Source organism: Mirounga leonina, unplaced genomic scaffold, assembly GCF_011800145.1.
Source record: "Mirounga leonina isolate KUSES-001 unplaced genomic scaffold, KU_Mleo_1.0 Mir_507, whole genome shotgun sequence".
Classification (NCBI taxonomy): Eukaryota; Metazoa; Chordata; class Mammalia; order Carnivora; family Phocidae; genus Mirounga; species Mirounga leonina.
Window position 1 is genome coordinate 4,770,406 of NW_023270789.1, and position 21,020 is coordinate 4,791,425.

The 21,020-nt window shown below is 35.3% G+C and overlaps 1 protein-coding gene across 1 annotated transcript in view; it reads right to left on the reverse strand.

The window, feature by feature from the left end:
• SYCP1 (synaptonemal complex protein 1) overlaps positions 1–21,020 on the reverse strand; it is a 141,975-nt gene that overhangs the window by 33,212 nt on the left and 87,743 nt on the right. The window contains exons 24-26 of the mRNA XM_034990227.1: positions 5,694–5,810; positions 5,189–5,299; positions 3,956–4,048 (exon numbers count right to left, since the gene is read on the reverse strand). Coding sequence (XP_034846118.1) covers positions 3,956–4,048; positions 5,189–5,299; positions 5,694–5,810 — 321 coding nt within the window. The remainder of the gene's footprint in view (positions 1–3,955; positions 4,049–5,188; positions 5,300–5,693; positions 5,811–21,020) is intronic.

Sequence of the window (21,020 nt, forward strand, 5' to 3'; positions counted from 1 at the left end):
ACCCAAAACAACAGAATACTCATTCTTCTCGAGCGCACATGGAACTTTCTCCAGAATAGACCACACACTGGGTCACAAATCAGGTCTCAACCGATACCAAAAGATTGAGATTATTCCCTGCATATTCTCAGACCACAATGCTCTAAAACTGGAACTCAATTACAAGAAAAGATTTGGCAGAAATTCAAACACTTGGAAGCTAAAGACCATTCTGCTCAAGAATGTTTGGGTCAACCAAGAAATCAAAGAAGAACTTAAACAATTCATGGAAATCAGTGAAAATGAAAACACATCGGTCCAAAACCTATGGGATACTGCAAAGGTGGTCCTAAGGGGGAAATACATAGCCATCAAGCCTCACTCAAAAAAATAGAAAAATCCCGAATTCACCAACTAACTCTACACCTTAAAGAACTAGAGGAAAAGCAACAAACGACACCTAAGCCACGCATCAGAAGAGAAATAATTAAAATTAGAGCAGAAATCAATGAATTAGAAACCAGAAACACAGTAGATCGGATCAACAAAACTAGAAGTTGGTTCTTTGAAAGAATTAATAAGATCGATAAACCACTGGCCAGACTTATCCTAAAGAAAAGAGAAAGGACCCAAATTAATAAAATTATGAATGAAAGGGGAGAGATCACGACTAACACCAAGGAAATAGAAACAATTATTAGAAATTATTATCAACAACTATATGCCAATAAACTGAGCAATCTGGATGAAATGGAGGCCTTCTTCGAAACCTATAAGCTGCCAAGACTGAAACAGGAAGAAACTGACAACCTGAATAGGCCAATAACCAAGTAACGAGATTGAAGCAGTGATCAAAACCTCCCAAAAAACAAGAGTCCAGGGCCTGATGGATTCCCTGAGGAATTCTACCAAACATTCAAAGAAGAAATAATACCTATTCTACTGAAGCTGTTTCAAAAAATAGAAACAGAAGGAAAACTTCCAAACTCATTCTATGAGGCCAGCATTACCCTAATCCCCAAACCAGGCAAAGACCCCATCAAAAAGGAGAATTTCAGACCGATATATCTGATGAATATGGATTCCAAAATCCTCAACAAAATCCTAGCTAATAGGATCCAACAATACATTAAAAGGATCATCCACCACGACCAAGTGGGATTTATCCCCGGGATGCAAGGGTGGTTCAACATTCGCAAATCAATCAATGTGATAGAACACATTAATAAGAGGAGGGAGAAGAACCATATGGTCCTCTCAATTGATGCAGAAAAAGCATTTGACAAAATACAACATCCTTTCCTGATTAAAACCCTTCAGAGTATAGGGATAGAGGGAACATTCCTCAAGTTCATAAAATCCATCTATGAAAAACCCACAGCGAGTACCATCCTCAATGGGGAAAAGCTGAGAGCCTTTCCCTTAAGATCAGGAACACGTCAAGGATGCCCACTCTCGCCACTATTGTTCAACATAGTACTAGAAGTCCTGGCAACAGCAAGCAGACAACAAAAAGAAAAGGTATTCAAATTGGCAAAGAAGAAGTTAAACTCTCTCTTTTCACAGACGACATGATACTTTATGTGGAAAACCCAAAAGACTCTACCCCCAAATTACTAGAACTCATACAGCAATTCAGTAATGTGGCAGGATACAAAATCAACGCACAGAAATCAGTTGCTTTCTTATACACTAACAACGCAACTGTAGAAAGAGAAATTAGAGAAACGATTCCATTTACAATAGCGCCAAAAACCATAAGATACCTCGGAATAAATCTAACCAAAGAGGTAAAGGATCTGTACTCTAGGAACTACAGAACACTCATGAAAGAAATTGAAGAAGACACAAAAAGATGGAAAGATATTCCATGCTCATGGATCAGAAGAATAAACATTGTTAAAATGTCTATGCTACCCAGAGCAATCTATACCTTCAATGCCATCTCGATCAAAATTCCAATGACATTTTTCAAAGTGCTGGAACAAACAATCCTAAAATTTGTATGGAATCAGAAAAGACCCTGAATCACCAAGGAAATGTTGAAAAAGAAAAACAAAGCTGGGGGCATCACGTTGCCCGATTTCAAGCTATATTACAAAGCTGTGATCACCAAGACAGCATGGTACTGGCACAAAAACAGACATATAGACCAATGGAACAGAATAGAGAACCCAGATATGGACCCTCAGCTCTATGGTCAAATAATCTTTGACAAAGCAGGAATAAACATGCAATGGAAAAAAGACAGTCTCTTCAATAAATGGTGCTGGGAAAATTGGACAGCCACATGTAGAAGAATGAAACTCGACCATTCTCTAACACCATTCACAAAGATAAACTCAAAGTGGATGAAAGACCTCAATGTGAGACAGGAATCCATCAAAATCCTAGAGGAGAACATAGGCAGTAACCTCTTTGACATCGCCCACAGCAACTTCTTTCAAGATACATCTCCAAAAGCTAGTGAAACAAAAGCAAAAATGAACTTTTGGGACTTCATCAAGATAAAAAGCTTCTGCACAGCAAAGGAAACAGTCAACAAAACAAAGAGGCAACCCACAGAATGGGAGAAGATATTTGCAAATGACACTACAGATAAAGGGCTGGTATCCAAGATCTATAAAGAACTTCTCAAACTCAACACCCAAAAAACAAATAATCAAGTCAAAAAGTGGGCAGAAGATATGAAAAGACACTTCTGTGAAGAAGACATACAAATGGCTAACAGACACATGAAAAAACGTTCATCATCATTAGCCATCAGGGAAATTCAAATCAAAACCACACTGAGATACCACCTTACACCAATTAGAATGGCAAAAATGGACAGGGAAAGAAACAACAAATGTTGGAGAGGTTGTGGAGAAAGGGGAACCCTTTTACACCGTTGGTGGGAATGCAAGTTGGTACAGCCACTTTGGAAAACAGTGTGGAGGTGCCTCAAAAAATTAAAAATAGAGCTACCCTATGACCCAGCAATTGCACTCCTGGGTATTTACCCCAAAGACACAGATGTAGTGAAAAGAAGGGCCATATGCACCCCAGTGTTCATAGCAGCAATGTCCGCAATAGCCAAACTGTGGAAAGAGCCCAGATGCCCTTCAACAGATGAATGGATAAAGAAGATGGGGTCCATATATACAATGGAATATTACTCAGCCATCAGAAAAGATGAATACCCAACTTTTACATCAACATGGATGGGACTGGAGGAGATTATGCTAAGTGAAAGAAGTCAAGCAGAGAAAGTCAATTATCATATGGTTTCACTTATTTGTGGAACATAAGGAATAACATGGAGGACACTAGGAGAAGGAAGGGAAAAATGGGGGGAGGAATTGGAGGGAGAGATGAGCCATGAGAGACTATGGACTCTGAGAAACAGGGTTTTAGAGGGGAGGGGGGAGGGGGGATTGGTTAGCCCGGTGATGGGTATTAAGGAGGGCACGTACTGCATGGGGCACTGGGTGTTACTCGAAACCAATGGATCATGGATCACCACATCAAAAACTAATGATGTATTGTATGGTGACTAACATAATAAAATTTTTTTTAAAAATTACTTTTAAAAAAAAAGGCTACTGATATGAAGGCTGCTAGTTGAACATGACTAAGGATTTCATTTAGACAAATTTTTTGTAGTTTTCTATAAAGAAATATTTAACACTACGTATATCTCTCTCCTCCTCACCTTCTCCCAATCTATCCCATTCCTCCTCTCCCAATCTCTATCAGAGCTCCAAATTTATTTGTAACTGGAGTTTGTATTTATTCATTTGAAAAAAAGTTTATTCTACCACTTCAGAAATTAAATTGGAAAACCATTTAACTATAAAACCTGTAAGATCTTTTTTAAAATCTAAAATTCTTTGATTCTACAGCTCAAAAATTATGGTTTTATTTAATATTATTCTTTACCACCAGCCATGCTGATATGAAAACTGGCTTTACTGCTATTTGTTCTGTATCTCACCAAAGATGCTTTCACTGATGACTGTTCTTGTTCTTTGCTTTTATAAAGTCCTAGTTCTGAGTCTCTTTCTTCAACTATTTTATCATATTGGTGCTACAATAAACAGAGAAAATATTTTAGGTATATTAGAACACAAATAAATTATGTTTTAATAATACTGGTATCCTTATGCATTTAATATTCATAGAAAATGTCAATAAATTCAGTGATATATATATTTGAGCTTTTTTCTGATTTTTCAAGTCATTTTTATTCAAATAACATAAACAATGAAACACAGAAAACAGTCTTGAAAATAATCAAATACAAGAACAAAAAATTCTTTTTAATTGAAAATGTTGAATTTCATAATTTAAAATATAGGCTAGAAACACCAAGACCTCTTAGAAAAGTTACTGATTCCAGATCTGGGGCAGGAAATACAAGATGAGTCTTGAACATTTTATCATAATAGAAAGCCAAAAAGCTGTCAGAGTTTATTAGGGTCAAGTCAAAAGGACTGGCTCGTTAGTTTGAAGAGCCTCCCACTGGCCAAAAGAGGAACAATTTGAGTGTCAAGGATTAGACTGGATTGAGACATACCAAATATGTTTAAATCTATGAGTTCATAATATTTTTATGAATTTTGTTACTATTTATTATTAAAATACTTTTTAATCCTCATTGGTTACCTCATATATTAAATCCCACTAATAATTTTAAAGATGAATAGGTAGGTATAGCCCACCTCTTCTCTCCAGATATTGAAGGGAATAAAGCTGAATTCCATAACAGAATGATTACTTTTAAAACAACAAAAAATAAAACATACTCACAAACACAACAAACATTAATTCTTTCATCTATTTATACCACTGATAAAAATTTGTTTAGCCTAATATGTGTTAGACATAAAGGTATATTTATATCCTTTACCAGATACATATTCTGGGGATGTACTTAAATAGATATAAGGTGGAAAGTGCTGTAAGAGAGTACTAGGAAAATTCAGAAGAAAAAGGATTACTTCCATACATAATAGATGACAAGGAGAGATATTCTCAAGGAAGTGTCACCCAAACTCAGCTTTGTGTGGTTAAGACCTGAACTTAGAGAGACAGGAGATCAAGAGTATTCTAGCTCTAATCAGTCATTATTGCATAATTTTCTGACAAATCAGAATGCTATCTTGATTTCACCATCTTTATGCGTAAGTATAGCTCTAATTAATAGTTCTCATCACACACACGTTACCTTATGTTTTTCCATAAGTGCTACCATTTCAGCTATTTTATGTTGACATCGTATATCAATTTCTTTCTGTAATTTTACAGCTTCATCAGCTATTATTTTTGCTTTCTCAACCTATCAAGTAAAGTATTTCTTAAAATTAATGCACAAATTTAACTTAAACGCAAAGACCATATATACTACTTAAATAAAATGCAGAAATCAAACGCCAGGAAATTAGGAAAGCCAAGTAAAAAATGCATTCTGTTTTGGTTTATTTTAGGGTGTTCTATCAAGTAAGATGATAGTATAACACTGTAATGACCACTTAATCTTCTCAAAATAATAAATACATAAAAATACTTAGAAAACAAAGATACTTTTAAGCTTCTATAAAACTAACCGTCTCATATAAATTTATTAAATCTTTTAAAAATCATAACAAGATTAAGAATTGCTTTTCTCTTAAAATGCTAATAAATAAATAGTTTTAATATAACAAATTTTCAAAATATTTAGTTTTTCCTACCTCTTCCAAAAGATTTTCTTCTGATATCTTTTTGTCCTTAATTTCTTTTTGATAGCTGTCAGTCATTTCTTTAAATTTCTGCTTGGTACCTTCTAGTTCTAATTCTAATTTACTGACCTTTGAGTAAAGAAAATAACATTAACATTAGTAAATGTTATGGATTACTTGAAAATATTCTGTATTCATTTTGTGGTTTTGTGAATCTTAAAACATTACTGATTCATTGAAATTATGGCTGGATCATTTTCCTTACATTTTTCATATGGTGAGATGTGATTTTTCACAAAACCCCTAAAATACATATTTAGTCCTGACAAGTAATATTTTAAAAGCAGCCATATTTTATTTTTAATGCATTTCTCAGCAATATTTAAATTATTTGGTCTCAGGTTTAGGTTTTATTACAGTAACTATTCCATTTGGATAGAATACCCATGTGATTCGAAGAAAAAGTGTATTCTTTTTTAAAGAACAGCTTTATTGAGGTGTAACGGATATACACAAAAAACTACACATAGTTAATGTACACAATTTGATGAGTTTAGACATATGCATACACCATGAAACCATCACCACAATTAATATACATAATGCATCCCCTCAAAAAGTTTCCTTCTAGCCCTTTGTTTTCTACCATAAAAACACTTTAACACGAGATCTATCCTCTTCACAAAATTATAAGTTCACAATACAGTACTGTTGACTTTAAGTACCGTGCTGTACAGCAGACCTCTAAAACTAATTTATCTTACATAACTGGAAACCTTATACAAGTTGAAGAAGTCTCCATTTCCCCCTCCCCCTTACCCATTCTAATCTCCATTCTAATCTCTGCTTCTGTAAGTTTCACTCATACCTCATAAAAGTGGAATCATGAAGCATCTGTCCTTCTGTGATTGGCTTTTGTTGTTGAATTGGAAGTGATCTTTATATATTCTGGATACCAGATCATTACCAAATATATTATTGGCTAATATTTTCTCCCATCTTGTGGGTTGCCTTTCACTCTCTTGATACTGTCCTTTGATACATTCAATGAAATTTCTACCAACATTCCAACTATCTTTTGTCAGAAATAGAGAAGCTGATCCTAAAATTTATATGGAATTACAAGGGACCCTGAGTAGCCAAAACAATCTTGAAAAAAAAATGGTGTTGGAGGACACATAACCTCCAATTTATAATTTGTAATCATTTGTAATAAAATTTATGACAAATATACCATAATCAGAACTGTGATACTGACATAAGGTAAAATATAGATCAAGGCAATAGAATTGGGAATCCAGAAATAAAGCCATAAATGGTCAATTTATTTTCAATAAGAATAACAAGACAATTCAATTGGGAAAGAATACTCTAACAAATGTTGCTGAGACAACTGATATTCACATGTAAAGGAGTAAGTTGGACCCTTAACCTCATACCATATAAAAAAATTAACTCAAAATAGATTAAAGATCTAAATGTAATAGCTAAAATTATAAAACTCAGAAAAAAAAAATAGGAGCTAACATTCATGGATCTAGCAATGGATTCTATATATGACACTAAAAGCATAAGCAAATGAGAAAAACAAAGTAGATTTCATGAAAAAGCATAGTCTTGGAGAGATTTTCTATAAAGAATATCTTTAATTTCTATTGTTTTCATGTTTGTACAAAAATTTACCGAGTCATGTAGACATGACTCAAATATAGAAATTATTGAAAGAAAGAGAAACCTTAATTGCCACCCACCCTCTAGAATCACTTATTACCATAGAACTGAATTAGAATTGAGGAGTAGGGTACATATATGGGAGGGATAGGAATTGGGGAAGGGAGGCATAGGTAATTTAACAAAGAATCAGACTCTATTCTATACTTATGAGTCAAATACCAATTTTAAGACAGAGCATATTATCAATATTGATAAATACTTCTGGGTGCTTCTCTTCATTAGTGTTCCCCTTCTGCCCCTCAAATGTAACAAATATTCTTTTTATTTATTTTTTTTTAAAGATTTTATTTATTTATTTGAGAGAGAGAGAATGAGAGACAGAGAGCACAAGAGGGAAGAAGGTCAGAGGGAGAAGCAGACCCCTTGCTGAGCAGAGAGCCCGATGCGGGACTCGATCCTGGGACTCCAGGCAGTTATTTAACCAACTGAGCCACCCAGGCGCCCTGTAACAAATATTCTTAATATTCATTTTTCCCTTGCTCTTCTTTATAGCTCTACTGAATAATTATATATCAATATTTCAGAGTTTGTTTTTGAACTTTATATAAGTGTTTTCATTGTATGTTTATTTTTCTATCTTGCATTTTTCATTTGGCAGTTTATTTCAGATGAGTGTAAACATTGTTCTTAATTTTCAATGTTAAGCAGTGTTCCACTGTATGAATATACTGTGGTTTATTTATGTATTCAATTGTTCAGACACTGAATTGTATCAAACTTGGGGACAATATACACAATAATGCTATAAATGTTCTTGTATCTCCTGGTACAAATGTGTAATATTTCTTTGTAGTATATACCTAGAATTCAAATTGGTTATAGGGCAGGTCGCATGTTCAACTTTACAAGATAATGACATTATTTGCCACAAAGTACACGTATCAATTTAAATTCCCAGCAACAGCGTGTTAGGAGTTTCGCCTGCTTCACAACCTCACCAACAGTTGATAGTAACAGTCAAAAGTGCTTTGACTGAAGTTTTGTCATTTGTATTTTCCTAATTTTATGTTTTCTATTCTGTGAAATTTCTATTCAGGTTTTTCATTTATCTATCTGGTTGCTTCATCTTAATGATTTATAGAAATTATTAATTATAGATTCTAATACTTTGTTCATTATATATGTATAATAGATATTTCTCCCAATATTAGGTTTGTCTCTTTGCTTTCTAAAATAAGCAAAAATTATTAATTATAGCATATGTGAATTTATCAGTATTTTCAAACATGATTGTATTTTTTACATTGCTTAGGAAATCTTTCTTGATCCCAGAGTCCTGGGATCCAGCCCCGCATCAGGGTCCCTGCTCAGATGAGGGACCCCTCTCTGCCACTCCACCTGCTTGTGCTTTCCTGCTCTGTCAAATAAATACATAAAATCTTTTAAAAATAAAATAAAATAAAACCATCTGAGTTTAAAGTTTGCTTTTTAAGAGATTTTAAATTGTTGATTCAATCTCTGTAATAAGACAACCCAGAAATATTCTGTATTTTTCTCAAACAGTTTGAAGTCCTGCCTTTAACATTACATCCCTAAGGAATTCATTTTTATATGTAGCGTAGGGGTACAATTTCATATTTTTATATATGAAGAGTCAAATGTTCCAGCACTACATATCCATAATACTACCCTCGTATTATATAAAATTACCACTTATGCATGGATCTTTGCCTAGATTCTCTCTTCTGTTAAACTCATTTGATTACCTCTGTGCCAATACTATGCTCTTAATTACCTTTGCTTCACAATTAATCTTTATATCTGGTCAGGCACATTTACTCCACCTTGTTCCTCTTGAGAAATGCCTTAGTTATTCCTGGCCTACTGCTCTTACATTTAAATTTTAAAACCAATTTGTCAGGTTCTACAAAGATCCTTGGTGAAATTTTAATTGAAAATGTAGATCAATTTAGAAAAAAAAAAAAACAGCGTTTTCACATAAATCGTATATTTTTAAAATTGTATTTTCTTTTTCTTATGTAGGCTCCACATCCAGTGTGGAGCTCAGTGCAGGGCTTGAACCTACAACCTTGAGATCAAGACCTGAGCTGAGATCATGAGTCAGATGCCTAACCAACTAAGCCACCCAGGAGCCCCTAAATTATATTTTCTAATACCTTGTTGCAAATTTGTAAAACTAGTAATGATTTCTCTGTAATGACCATATATCTAACAACATTATTAAACACATTTAATAACTGTATTAATTCATCTATAGATTCTTGTAGATTTGCTACATATACAACTGCCATCTAAAACCACAAGTTTTGGGGCACCTGGGTGACTTATTTGGTTGAGCGACTGCCTTCTGCTCAGGTCATGTTCCCAGAGTCCTGGGATCCAGCCCCACATCAGGGTCCCTGCTCAGAGGAGGGACACCTCTCTGCCGCTCCCCCTGCTTGTGCTTTCCTGCTCTGTCAAATAAATACATAAAATCTTTTAAAAATAAAAAATAAAACCATCTGAGTTTAAAGTTTGCTTTTTAAGAGATTTTAAATTGTTGATTCAATCTCTGTAATAAGACAACCCAGGCAAATTATTTTTTTTGAGATTGTTTTTTGATTAATCTGCTTCAAGTTTTTCAAATATATTAGCATAATGATGTTCACAGTAAATGTATTAACTTTCAACTATGATTAAAAATACATGTTCCTTGGGCGCCTGGGTGGCTCAGTTGGTTAAGCGACTGCCTTCGGCTCAGGTCATGATCCTGGAGTCTCAGGATCGAGTCCCGCATCGGGCTTCCTGCTCGGCAGGGAGCCTGCTTCTCCCTCTGACCCTCCCCCCTCTCATGTGCTCTCTCTTTCTCATTCTCTCTCTCAAATAAATAAATAAATAAATCTTTAAAAAAAAAAAAATACATGTTCCTTGAAAAAGAAAAGCTGAAGGCATCATAATTCCAGACTTCAAATTATATAACAAACAGTAATGATCACAACAGTGTGGTACTAGCACAAAAGTAGACACATAGATCAACAGAACAAAATAGAAAGCCCAGAAACCCAGTTGTGGGTTCACCCACAACTATATGGTTAACTAATCTTCAACAAAGCAGGAAAGAATATCCATTGGAGGGGTGGGGAAACAGTCTCTTCAACAAATAGTGTTGAGAAAACTGAACAGCAACAAGTAAAAGAATAAAACTGGACCACTTTCTTATACCCTACACAAAAAATATATTCAAAATGAATGAAAGAACTAAATATGAGACCTGAAACCATAAAAATCCTAGAGGAGAACACACGCAGTAACCTCTTTGACATTGTCCACTGCAACTTCTTTCTAGATATGTCTCCTGAGACAAAGGAAAGAGAAGCAAAAATAAACTACTGGGACTTAATCAAAATAAAAAGCTTCTTACAGTGAAGGAAATAATCGACAAAACTAAATGGCAACCTACCGAATAGGAGAAGATATTTTCAAAGGACATATCCAATAAAGGGTTAGTATCCAAAATCTATAAAGAACTTATAAAACTCAACACCCAAAAAATAAATAATCCAGTTAAAAAATGGGCAGAAGACATGAATAGGCATTTTTCCCAAAGAAGACATACAGGTGGTCATTGGACACATGAAAAGATGTTCAACATCACTCATCATCAGAGAAATACAAATCAAAACTACAATGAGATATCACCTCATACCCCTCAGAATGGCTAAAATCAACAACATAACAAACAATAGGTATTGGCAAGAATGTGGAGAAAGGGGAGCCCTTGTGCATGGTTGGTGGGAATGCAAACTGGTGCGGCCACTCTGGAAAACAGTATAGAGGTTCCTCAAAAAGTTAAAAATAGAACTACCCTACGATCCAGCAATTGCACCATTAGGCATTTACCCAAAGAATACAAAAATACTAATTCAAAGGGATACATGCACCTCAACGTTTATAGAAGCATTATCTACAATAACCAAATTATGGAAACAGCACAAGTGTCCATCGACTGATGAATGGATAAAGAAGATACACACACACACACACACACACACAATATTAGCCATAAAAAAGAATGAAATCTTGCCATTTGCAATGGATGGAGCTACAGAGTATTATGCTAAACAAAACAAGTCAGTCAAAGAAAGACAAATACTCATATGTGGAATTTAAGAAACAAAACAAACTAGCAAAGGGAAAGAAAAGAGAAAGAAGCAAACCAAGAAACAGACCCTTAACTATACAGAACAAACTGATGGTTACCAGAGGGGAAATGGGTGAGGGGATGGGTTAAATAGGTGATGGGATTGAAGAGTACACTTGTTGTGATGAGCACTGGGTGTTGTATGGAAGTGTTGAATCACTATATTGTACACCTGAAACTAATATTACACTGTATGTTAACTAACTGGAATTTAAATGAAAACTTAAAAAATATACACGTTGTATACTTCCAAGGAATATAGCAGAGTAGGAGGACCCCTAAACTCACCTCATCCCACAGATACAATTAAATACACCCACATCAGTGTAAATAACCTTGAAAAGGACCTGAAAGTGTCAGAACAGACTCTCCACAGCTAAATGTAGAGAAGAGGCCACATCAAAAGGGTGTGAAGGGTTGAGACACAATTGGGAGCAAAAGGTACCTGCAGGACTATTCCTTGGAGGATAAGCTCCATAGGCCAGGAAACATAAGGGAAAGGGGAGGAGACCAGAACCTCTCCAAGCACACCAGGCACAGGGAACGTGTATGAAAATGAGAGGGGAATGATTTACAGAGTTCTCAGAATCAGCAGGGCTTAACACCTGGAACTTTAAAAATCAGCAGGCATGGCTCTGGGAGAACTGGGAGGGAGATAGGAAACTGAGTCCCCACCCTTAAAGAAACAGCGTAACAGCCCCACGGAAATACAGCATAGAAGCAGCAGTTTGAAAAATGCCTAGACATGGGCAGGAGATTTATTTACTGATCTCAGAGTGTGTGCTAGAGGTGTAGGGATTATTAGGAGAATTCTCCAAGAACAAAAGAGCTGGCAGGCATCATTCTCCTCCCAGCCTAGACACACAGACACTTGTGGGAACCAGTGTGGCACCTAGACTCACAACTTAACTTTCTAGCAGCACACACTAGCCCCTCCTGCCAGGCCTCTGCTCTAGGTCCCCGGCCACAACAGAGCTGCACAAACCTTCCTAACACAGCACACTCCACCCCAGTGTTCTCCTGTGGACCTCCAATAAAGTGCCCCTCCAATAAACCCTTGGCCAAAGCCCATCCAAAGTGGTGCCACAAGCCTAGCATGGTGTAAGCAGCCCCAACAGGGACCAGCACCACTCCAAAGTAACTCCTATCCTGAGGCGAGGGGAAGATAACCACACATGCAAGTCCATCTGCAGCCCCAGCAGTGAGCTGGGGGCAGGCCCCCTGGTCTTACCATAGGCTGCACCCACCAATGAAAATTTCTGTGTGAATTTCAGTGTGAAAACACAGAGAAAGTACCCAGCAGTTCAGTGTTATCACATCTCTGGCAAAAGCCCAAGGTGGCTCCAGAATGACCCACTAACAACACAGGGAGCAAACTCTGCCCACAACTAACAAAGAAATCCATCACAGATGACTGGAATGAAGGCAAAAACAGCTCAGCCACAACTGTAGGGCATATGCAACACATGTAGGAGACACTCCTGAAGCACCAGGTTCTGGTGAACAGAGGACATTGCACTGCAAGACACTACAGGACCTCTTTCTCATAAGGCCATTACTTTCAAGAGCAGGAAACGTAATTGATTTTATATATATATATATATAGAAACACCAAGAGTTAGACATTATGAGGAGACAGAGAAATATGTCCCAAATGAAAGAATAGGATGAAATCACAGCAAAAGAGTTAAACAAAACAGAGATAAGTAATATGCCTGATAGAGAATTTAAAGTAACGGTCATAAAGATACTCATTGGACTTTAGAAAAGATTGAAGGACCTCAGTGAGACCCTTAATAAAGAGACAAAAAACATAATAAACAACCAATCGGAGATGAAGAATTCAATAACTGAAATTAAAAATACACTATATTAAATAAATTGTGGACTGAAGGAAGCAGAAGAATGGATCAGCAACCTGGAGTAATGAAAGTAATCAGGCTGCACAGGAGAGAGAAAAAATAATAACAAAAAATGAAAATATAGTAAGGGAACTGGGCAACACCAACAAGCATAATAACATTCATATTATAGGGATCCCAGAAGGAGAAGAGAGAGAAAAGGGGGAAGAAATTTTATTTGATGAAATAAAAGCTTTGAAAACTCCCCAAATCTGGGGAAGGAAAAAGAAATCCAGATCCAGGAGGTAGAGAGAGTCCCCAACAAAATCAACCCACGGAGGTCCACAGAAAGACACATAATAATTAAAATGGCAAAAAGTAGTGATAAAGAGAGAATTTTAAAAGCAGCAAGAGAAAATAGTTATATACAAAGAAAATTCTGTAAGGGCTTTTTCAGCAGAAACTTTGCTCATCATTTTTCAGCAGAAACTTAGCAGGTCAGAAGGGAGTGGTATGATTCATTCAAAGTGCTGAAAGAAAAAATCTGCAATGAAGAATACTCTATCCAGCAAGGCTATCATTCAGAATAGAAGGAAAGATAAGGAGTTTCCCAGACAGACAAAAGTTAAAGGAATTTATGATCACTAAACCAGCCCCACAAGAAATGTTAAAGGGCACTCTTGGAGTGGAAAAAAAAAAAAAAAAGACCATAAGCAGGAGTTAAAAAAGGAGGAAGCACAAAAGCAATAAAATTAAGTACATCTACAAAAATCAGTCAAGGGATTCTCAAAAAAAAAAAAAAAAACAATGTAAAGTATGACACCATATACCTAAAACATGGCAGGGGATAAAGAATGGGTTCAAACTTAAGTTAATAGAGACTGTTATATGCAAAAGATGTTATATACAAACCCAATGCTGACCACAAATCAAAAACTAGTGATATGCAAAAAATAAAAAGGAATTCAAGTATATCACTGAAAAAAAGGCAGCTAACAGTGAGAAAAGAGAGCAAGAGAATAAAGAAAAAGAACTATAAAAACAGCCATAAAACAGTAACAAAATGGCTATTAGTACAAAGCTATCAATAACTATTTGGAATGTAAATGGACTAAGAGCTCCAATCAAAGGACACAGGATGATAGGTGGATAAAAAAGCAAGACCAATCTATATGTTGCCTATAAGAGACTCATTTCAGACCTAAAGACACATGCAGATTGAAAGTGAAGGGATGGAAAAAATTTATCATGCAAATGGAAGTGGAAAGAAAACCAGGGTAGTAATACTTATATTGGAGAAAATATACTTTAAAACAAAGACTGTAGGGCGCCTGGGTGGCTCAGTTGGTTAAGCAACTGCCTTCGGCTCAGGTCATGATCCTGGAGTCCCGGGATCAAGTCCCGCATCGGGCTCCCTGCTTAGCGGGGAGTCTGCTTCTCCCTCTGACCCTCCTCCCTCTCATGCTCTCTCTCATTCTCTGTCTCAAATAAATAAATAAAATCTTTAAAAAAAAAAAAAAAAAAAACCAAAGACTGTAACAAGAGACAAAGAAAGACATTATACAACCATAAAGGGAACAATCCAATAAGAAGATACACCAACTGTAAATATTTATGCACCCAAGATGGGAGCACCCAAATACATAAGCAGCTAACATAAAGGAAGTAATCAATAGTAATTCAATAACAGTAGAGGACCTGAACACCCCACTTATATCAATGGACTGACCACCAAAACAAAAAATCAAAAAGGAAACAGTGGCTTTGAGTGACACATTGGACCACATGAATCTAACATATATTTAGAACATTCTATCCTAAAACAGCAGCATATACAATCTTTTCAACAGCACATGGAACATTCTCCAGAATATATTACATATTAGGCCACAAAATAAGTCTCAATAAATTAAAAAAGACTGAAGTCATTCCATGAATCTTTTCTGACCATGACATTATGAAACTAGAAATCAACCACAAGAAAAAAATACGGAAAAAACACAAATACATGAAGATTAAATAGCATAACACTAAACAGTGAATGGGTCAACCAAGAAATCAAAGAGGAAATCCAAAACTACATGGAGACAAATGAAAATTAAAACACAACAGTCCAAAATCTTTAAGATGCAGCAAAAGCTGCTCTGAGAGGAAAGTTCATAGCAATATAAGGCCTGCATGAAGATGCAAACAAATTCTCAAATAAAAAACCAACCTTACACTGAAAGGAGCTAGAAAAAGATGGGGAAAAAAAAAAACCAAAACCAAAAGAAGGAAAAAAAATAATAAAGATTAAAGCACAAGTAAGCAAAAGAGAAACTAAATTAACAATAGAACAGATCAATGAAACCAGGAGCTGGCTCTTTGAAAAGATCAACAAAATTGACAAACCTTTAGCCAGACTCATAAAAGAGAGAGGACTCAAACAAAATCAGAAATGAAAAAGGAAAAATAGCAACTGACAACACAAAAAACAATTACAAGAGAATATTATGAAAAAATTACATGCCAACAAATTGGACAACCTAGACGCAGATAAATTGCGAGAAAAATAGAATCTTTCAAAACTGAATCAGAAGGAAATAGAAAATTTGAACATACTGAATTCTAGCAATGAAATTGAATCAGTAATCAAAAAACTCCCAACAAATCAAAAGTCCAGAACTAGATGGCTTCACAGGCAAATTCTGCCAAACATTTAAAGGCTAGTTAGTACCTATCCTTCTCAAAGTATTCCAAAAAATAGAAAAGGAAGGAAAATTTCTAAATTCATTCTATGAAGCTAGCATTACCCTGATATCAAAAGCAGATAAAGACACCACAAAAAAAAAGAGAACTATAGGCCAGTATCTCTGATGAACATAGATGCAAAAATCCTCAATAAAATACCTGCAAACCAAATCCAATCATACATTTTTAAAAAATCATTCACTATGATCAAGTGGGATTTATTCCAGGGTTGCAAGAGTGGTTCAATATTCACAAATCAATCAACATGATACATCACATCCATAAGAGAAAGGATAAGAAACATATGATCATTTCAACAGATGAAGAAAAAGCATTTGACAAAGTATATCCATTCATAATAAAAACCCTTAATAAAGTGACTTTAGAGGGAACATACCTCAATATCATAAAGACCATATATGAAAACCCACAGCTAACATCATCATCAATGGGGAAAAATTGAGAGCTTTTCCCTTAAGGTCAGGAACAAGACAAGGGTGTCCACTCTCACCACTTTTATTCAACATAGTAATGGCACAACATTCAGACAACAAAAATAAATAAAAGGCATCCAAATCAGTAAGGAAAGAAGAAGTAAAATTTTTACTATTTGCAGATGACATGACACCGTATATAGAAAACCCTAAAGACCACCAAAAAACTGCTAGAACTGATAAATTCAGTAAATTCACAGGATACAAAATCAATGTACAGAAATCTGTTGTGTTGCATTTCTACACACCAATAATGAAGCAGCAGAAAACAATCCCATTTACAATTGCATCAGAAATAATAAGATACCTAGGAATAAACCTAACTTAAGAGGTAAAAGACCTGTACTCTGAAAACTATAAAACATTGATGAGGGGCGCCTGGGTGGCTCAGATGGTTAAGTGTCTGCCTTCAGCTCAGGTCATGATCCCGGGGTCCTGGGATCGAGCCCCACATCAGGCTCTCTGCTTCACGGGAAGCCTGCTTCTCCCTCTCCCTCTCCCCATGCTCATGCTCCCTCATTCTGTATCTCTGCCTCAAATGAATAAATAAAATCTTTAAAAAAAATTGATGAAAGAGATTGAAGACAACACAGAGAAATGGAAAAACATTCCATTCTCATGGATTGGAAGAACAAATAGTGTTAAAATGTCTATACTACACAAAGCAATCTATACATTAATGCAATCCCTATCAACATACCAACAGCATTTTTCACAGAACTAAAAAAAAACCATCCTAAAATTTGTATGGAACCAGAAAAGACCCCAAATAACAAAAGCAATCTTGAAAAAGAAAAGCAAAGCTGAAGGCATCACAATTCCAGACTTCAAGTTGTATTACAAAGCTGTAGTGATCAAAACAGTATGGCACTGGCAAAAAAAAATTGACATACAGATCAATGGAACTAAATAGAAAATCCAGAAATAAACCCACAATTACGTGGTCAATTAATCTTCAACAAAGCAGGAAAGAATATCCAGTGGGAAACAGTCTCTTCAACAAATGGTGTTGAGAAAACTGAACAGCAACATGCAAAAGAATGAAACTGGACCACTTTCTTACACCATATACAAAAATATATTCAAAATGAATGAAAGACCTAAATGTGAGACTTGAAACCATAAAAATCCTAGAAAAGAGAAAGGCAGTAATTTCTCTGACATCAGCTGTAGCAACTTTTTTCTAGATAGGTCCCCTGAAGCAGGAAACAAAAGCAAAAATAAACTATTGGAACTACATCAAAATAAAAAGCTTCTGCACAGTGAAGGAAACAACCAACAAAACTAAAAAGGAACCTACAGAATGGGAGAAGATATTTCCAAATGACATATCCAATGAAGGGTTAGTATCCAAAATATATAAAGAACTTATAACACTCACCCAAAAAACAAATAATTCAATTGAAAAATGGGTAAAAGAAATGAACAGACATTTCTCCAAAGAAGATGTACAAATGGTCAACAGACACATGAAAAGATGCTTATCATCACTTAACCATCAGGGAAATACAAATCAAAACCACAATGAGTTATCACCTCACGCCTGTCAGAATAGCTAAAATCAAACACAAGAAACGTGCTGGCGAGGATGTGGAAGAAAGGAACCCTCTTGTACTGTTGGTGGGAATGTAAACTGGTGCAGCCATTCTGGAAAACAGTATGGAGGTTCCTCAAAAAGTTAAAAATAGAACTACCCTATGATCCAGCAATTGCACTACTGGGTATTTACCCAAACAATACAAAAACACTAATTTGAAGGGATACATGCACCTCTATGCTTAATGCAGCATTATTTACAATAGGCAAACTATGGAAGCAGCCCAAACGTCCACCCATAGATGAATGGATAAATACGTAATATATATATAATATATATGACATATACATATATAATATATAACATTATATACACACACAATGGAATATACTCAACCATACAAAAGAACAAAATCTTGCCATCTGCAATTGACATGCTAAGGAAGGGGTAACAATGCTAAGCAAAATAAGTCTGTCAGAGAAAGATAAATACCTTATGATTTCACTCATATGTGGAATTTAAGAAACAAAACAAATGAGAGCAAAGAGAAAAAAGAGACAGAGAAACCAAGAAACAGACCCTTAACTATAGAGAACAAACTGATGGTTACCAGAGGGAAGGTGGGCAGGGTGGATGAGTTAAATAAGTGATAGGGATTAAGGAGTGCACTTGAGATGAGCACCAGACGTTGTGTGGAATTGTTTAATCATTATATTATACACCTGATATTAATATTACACTGAATGTTAACTGGAATTAAAATAAAAACTTAAAAAAAAGAATAAATAAGAGAAGGCACAAATAACCAACACCAAGATTGAAAAGAGAACATAACTATAGAGGCTGCAGACAATTTTATAGAAAATGTAGACGAACTGGGCAAAATCCAGAAAAATATTATTTACCAAAATTGAAGAAATAACAAAATAACACTACAACTATTGATGAAATTGTATGATAAATTGCAAACCTTTTCACAAAGAGAACTCTAGGCCCTGGAGGCTTCATCGAGTTCAACTTTATCCAGATATAATGTATGTGCAATAAAATGCAGAATTATTTTTAGTGTAACAATTTGGCAAGCTTTGACAAATGTCTTTACAGCCATGTAATGATAACATAAATCAAAATATAGATCATTTCCATCATCCCAGAAAGTACCCTTATGCCCTTTTGCAGTCTAAACCCCACTTCCCAGAAGCAACAAATGTTCTGCTGTCTCTATAAATTGGCTTTGTCTATTCTAAAACTTCACTTAAATGGAATCATGCCAAATATATTCTCTTGTTATAGAGATTATGTTGCTATGTTCTGAGATTCATCCATGTTTCTGTAGGTCTTCTTTAGTGCTGAGTAATATTCAATTGCATGAATATAACAAATTTGTTTATCTAGTCTCCTGTTAATGGACATCTGAATTATTTCTAGTTTTTTATAAATAAAGCTGCTATGAACATTCTTGTGCAATATTTTTAGTAAACATGTTTTAATTTCTCTTATGTAAATATCTGAAAATAATTGCTGGATCATGTATGCTTAGTTTTACAAGAAATAACCAAAGCATTTTCAAAGTGATTGTACTATTTTATACTCCTAATAACAATGTTTGAAAGTCCTGGTTAACCAATATCTTCCTCACTAACATTTGTTGTTGACAGTCTTTTTAACTTCAGCCATTCTTGTGGGCAGTGCTCAGCTTCATGGGCATAAGAACTGTGTAATGATACAACACCCTGAACTTAGTTTCCTGCTGTGTTGTAGTCATCCTGAAATTTTTAATGATTTTTGATTAATGATTCTGTAGTCATCCTGAAATTTTTAATGAAAGGTGCCCCACCTTTTCATTTTGCACTGAGCCCTACAAATATGTAGCTGGTTCTGCATGTAGTTATATCTCATTGTGGTTCTATTTTTCATTTCTTAGAACTATAGTGTTGAACATTTTTTTCATGAGCTGACTAGTCACTTGTACATTTCCTTTGTGAAGTGTCTATTCTTTTGCCAACATTTTTATTTTTTATTGTGGTAAAACACCTATAACATAAAATTTACCATCTTAACTTTTAACTGTACAGTTAGTTTATATTATTGTGCAACCAATCTCCAGAACTATTTTCATCTTATAAAGCTGGAGCTCAGTTCTCATTAAACAACTCCACTTTTTCCCTCCCCACAGCCTTTGGCAACCACCATTCTCTGGCCTATGAATTTGACTACTCTTAGGTACCTCATATCAGTAGAATAATACACCATTTGTCCTTTTGTCCTCAAAGTTTATCCACACTGTAGCATCTATCAGAATTTCCTTCTTTCTTAAGGCTGAGTAATATTCCACTGTGTGTGAGTGTGTGTGTGTGTATACACACATTTTGTTTGTCCATTAAATATGGACAATAAATCAATAAATGTTGGGTTGCTTTTATCTTTTGGCTATCATGAAAATGCTGCTTATGAACATGGGTGGACACATATCTCTTTGAGACCCTGCTTTTAATTCTTTTAGGCATATACCCAGAAGTGGAATTACTGGATCATACGGTTAATTCTCTTTTTAATTTTTTGAGTAACCACCAGACTGCTTTCCATGGTGATGGCACCATTTGACATTCTCACCAACAATGTATAAGAATTCAAAATGATCTACAACTTCACCAACACTTTTATAGTACCTATTCATCAATATGTCATTTGTCAAATAAATGTTTTTGTCGGTATTTGCAACTTCTTTGTATCTTGACTATTTTTTTTTTAAGATTTTATTTATTTATTTGACAGAGACAGAGATAGTGAGAGCAGGAACACAAGCAGTGGGAGTGGGAGAGGGAAAAGCAGGCTTCCCGCCTAGCAGAGAGCCCGATGCGG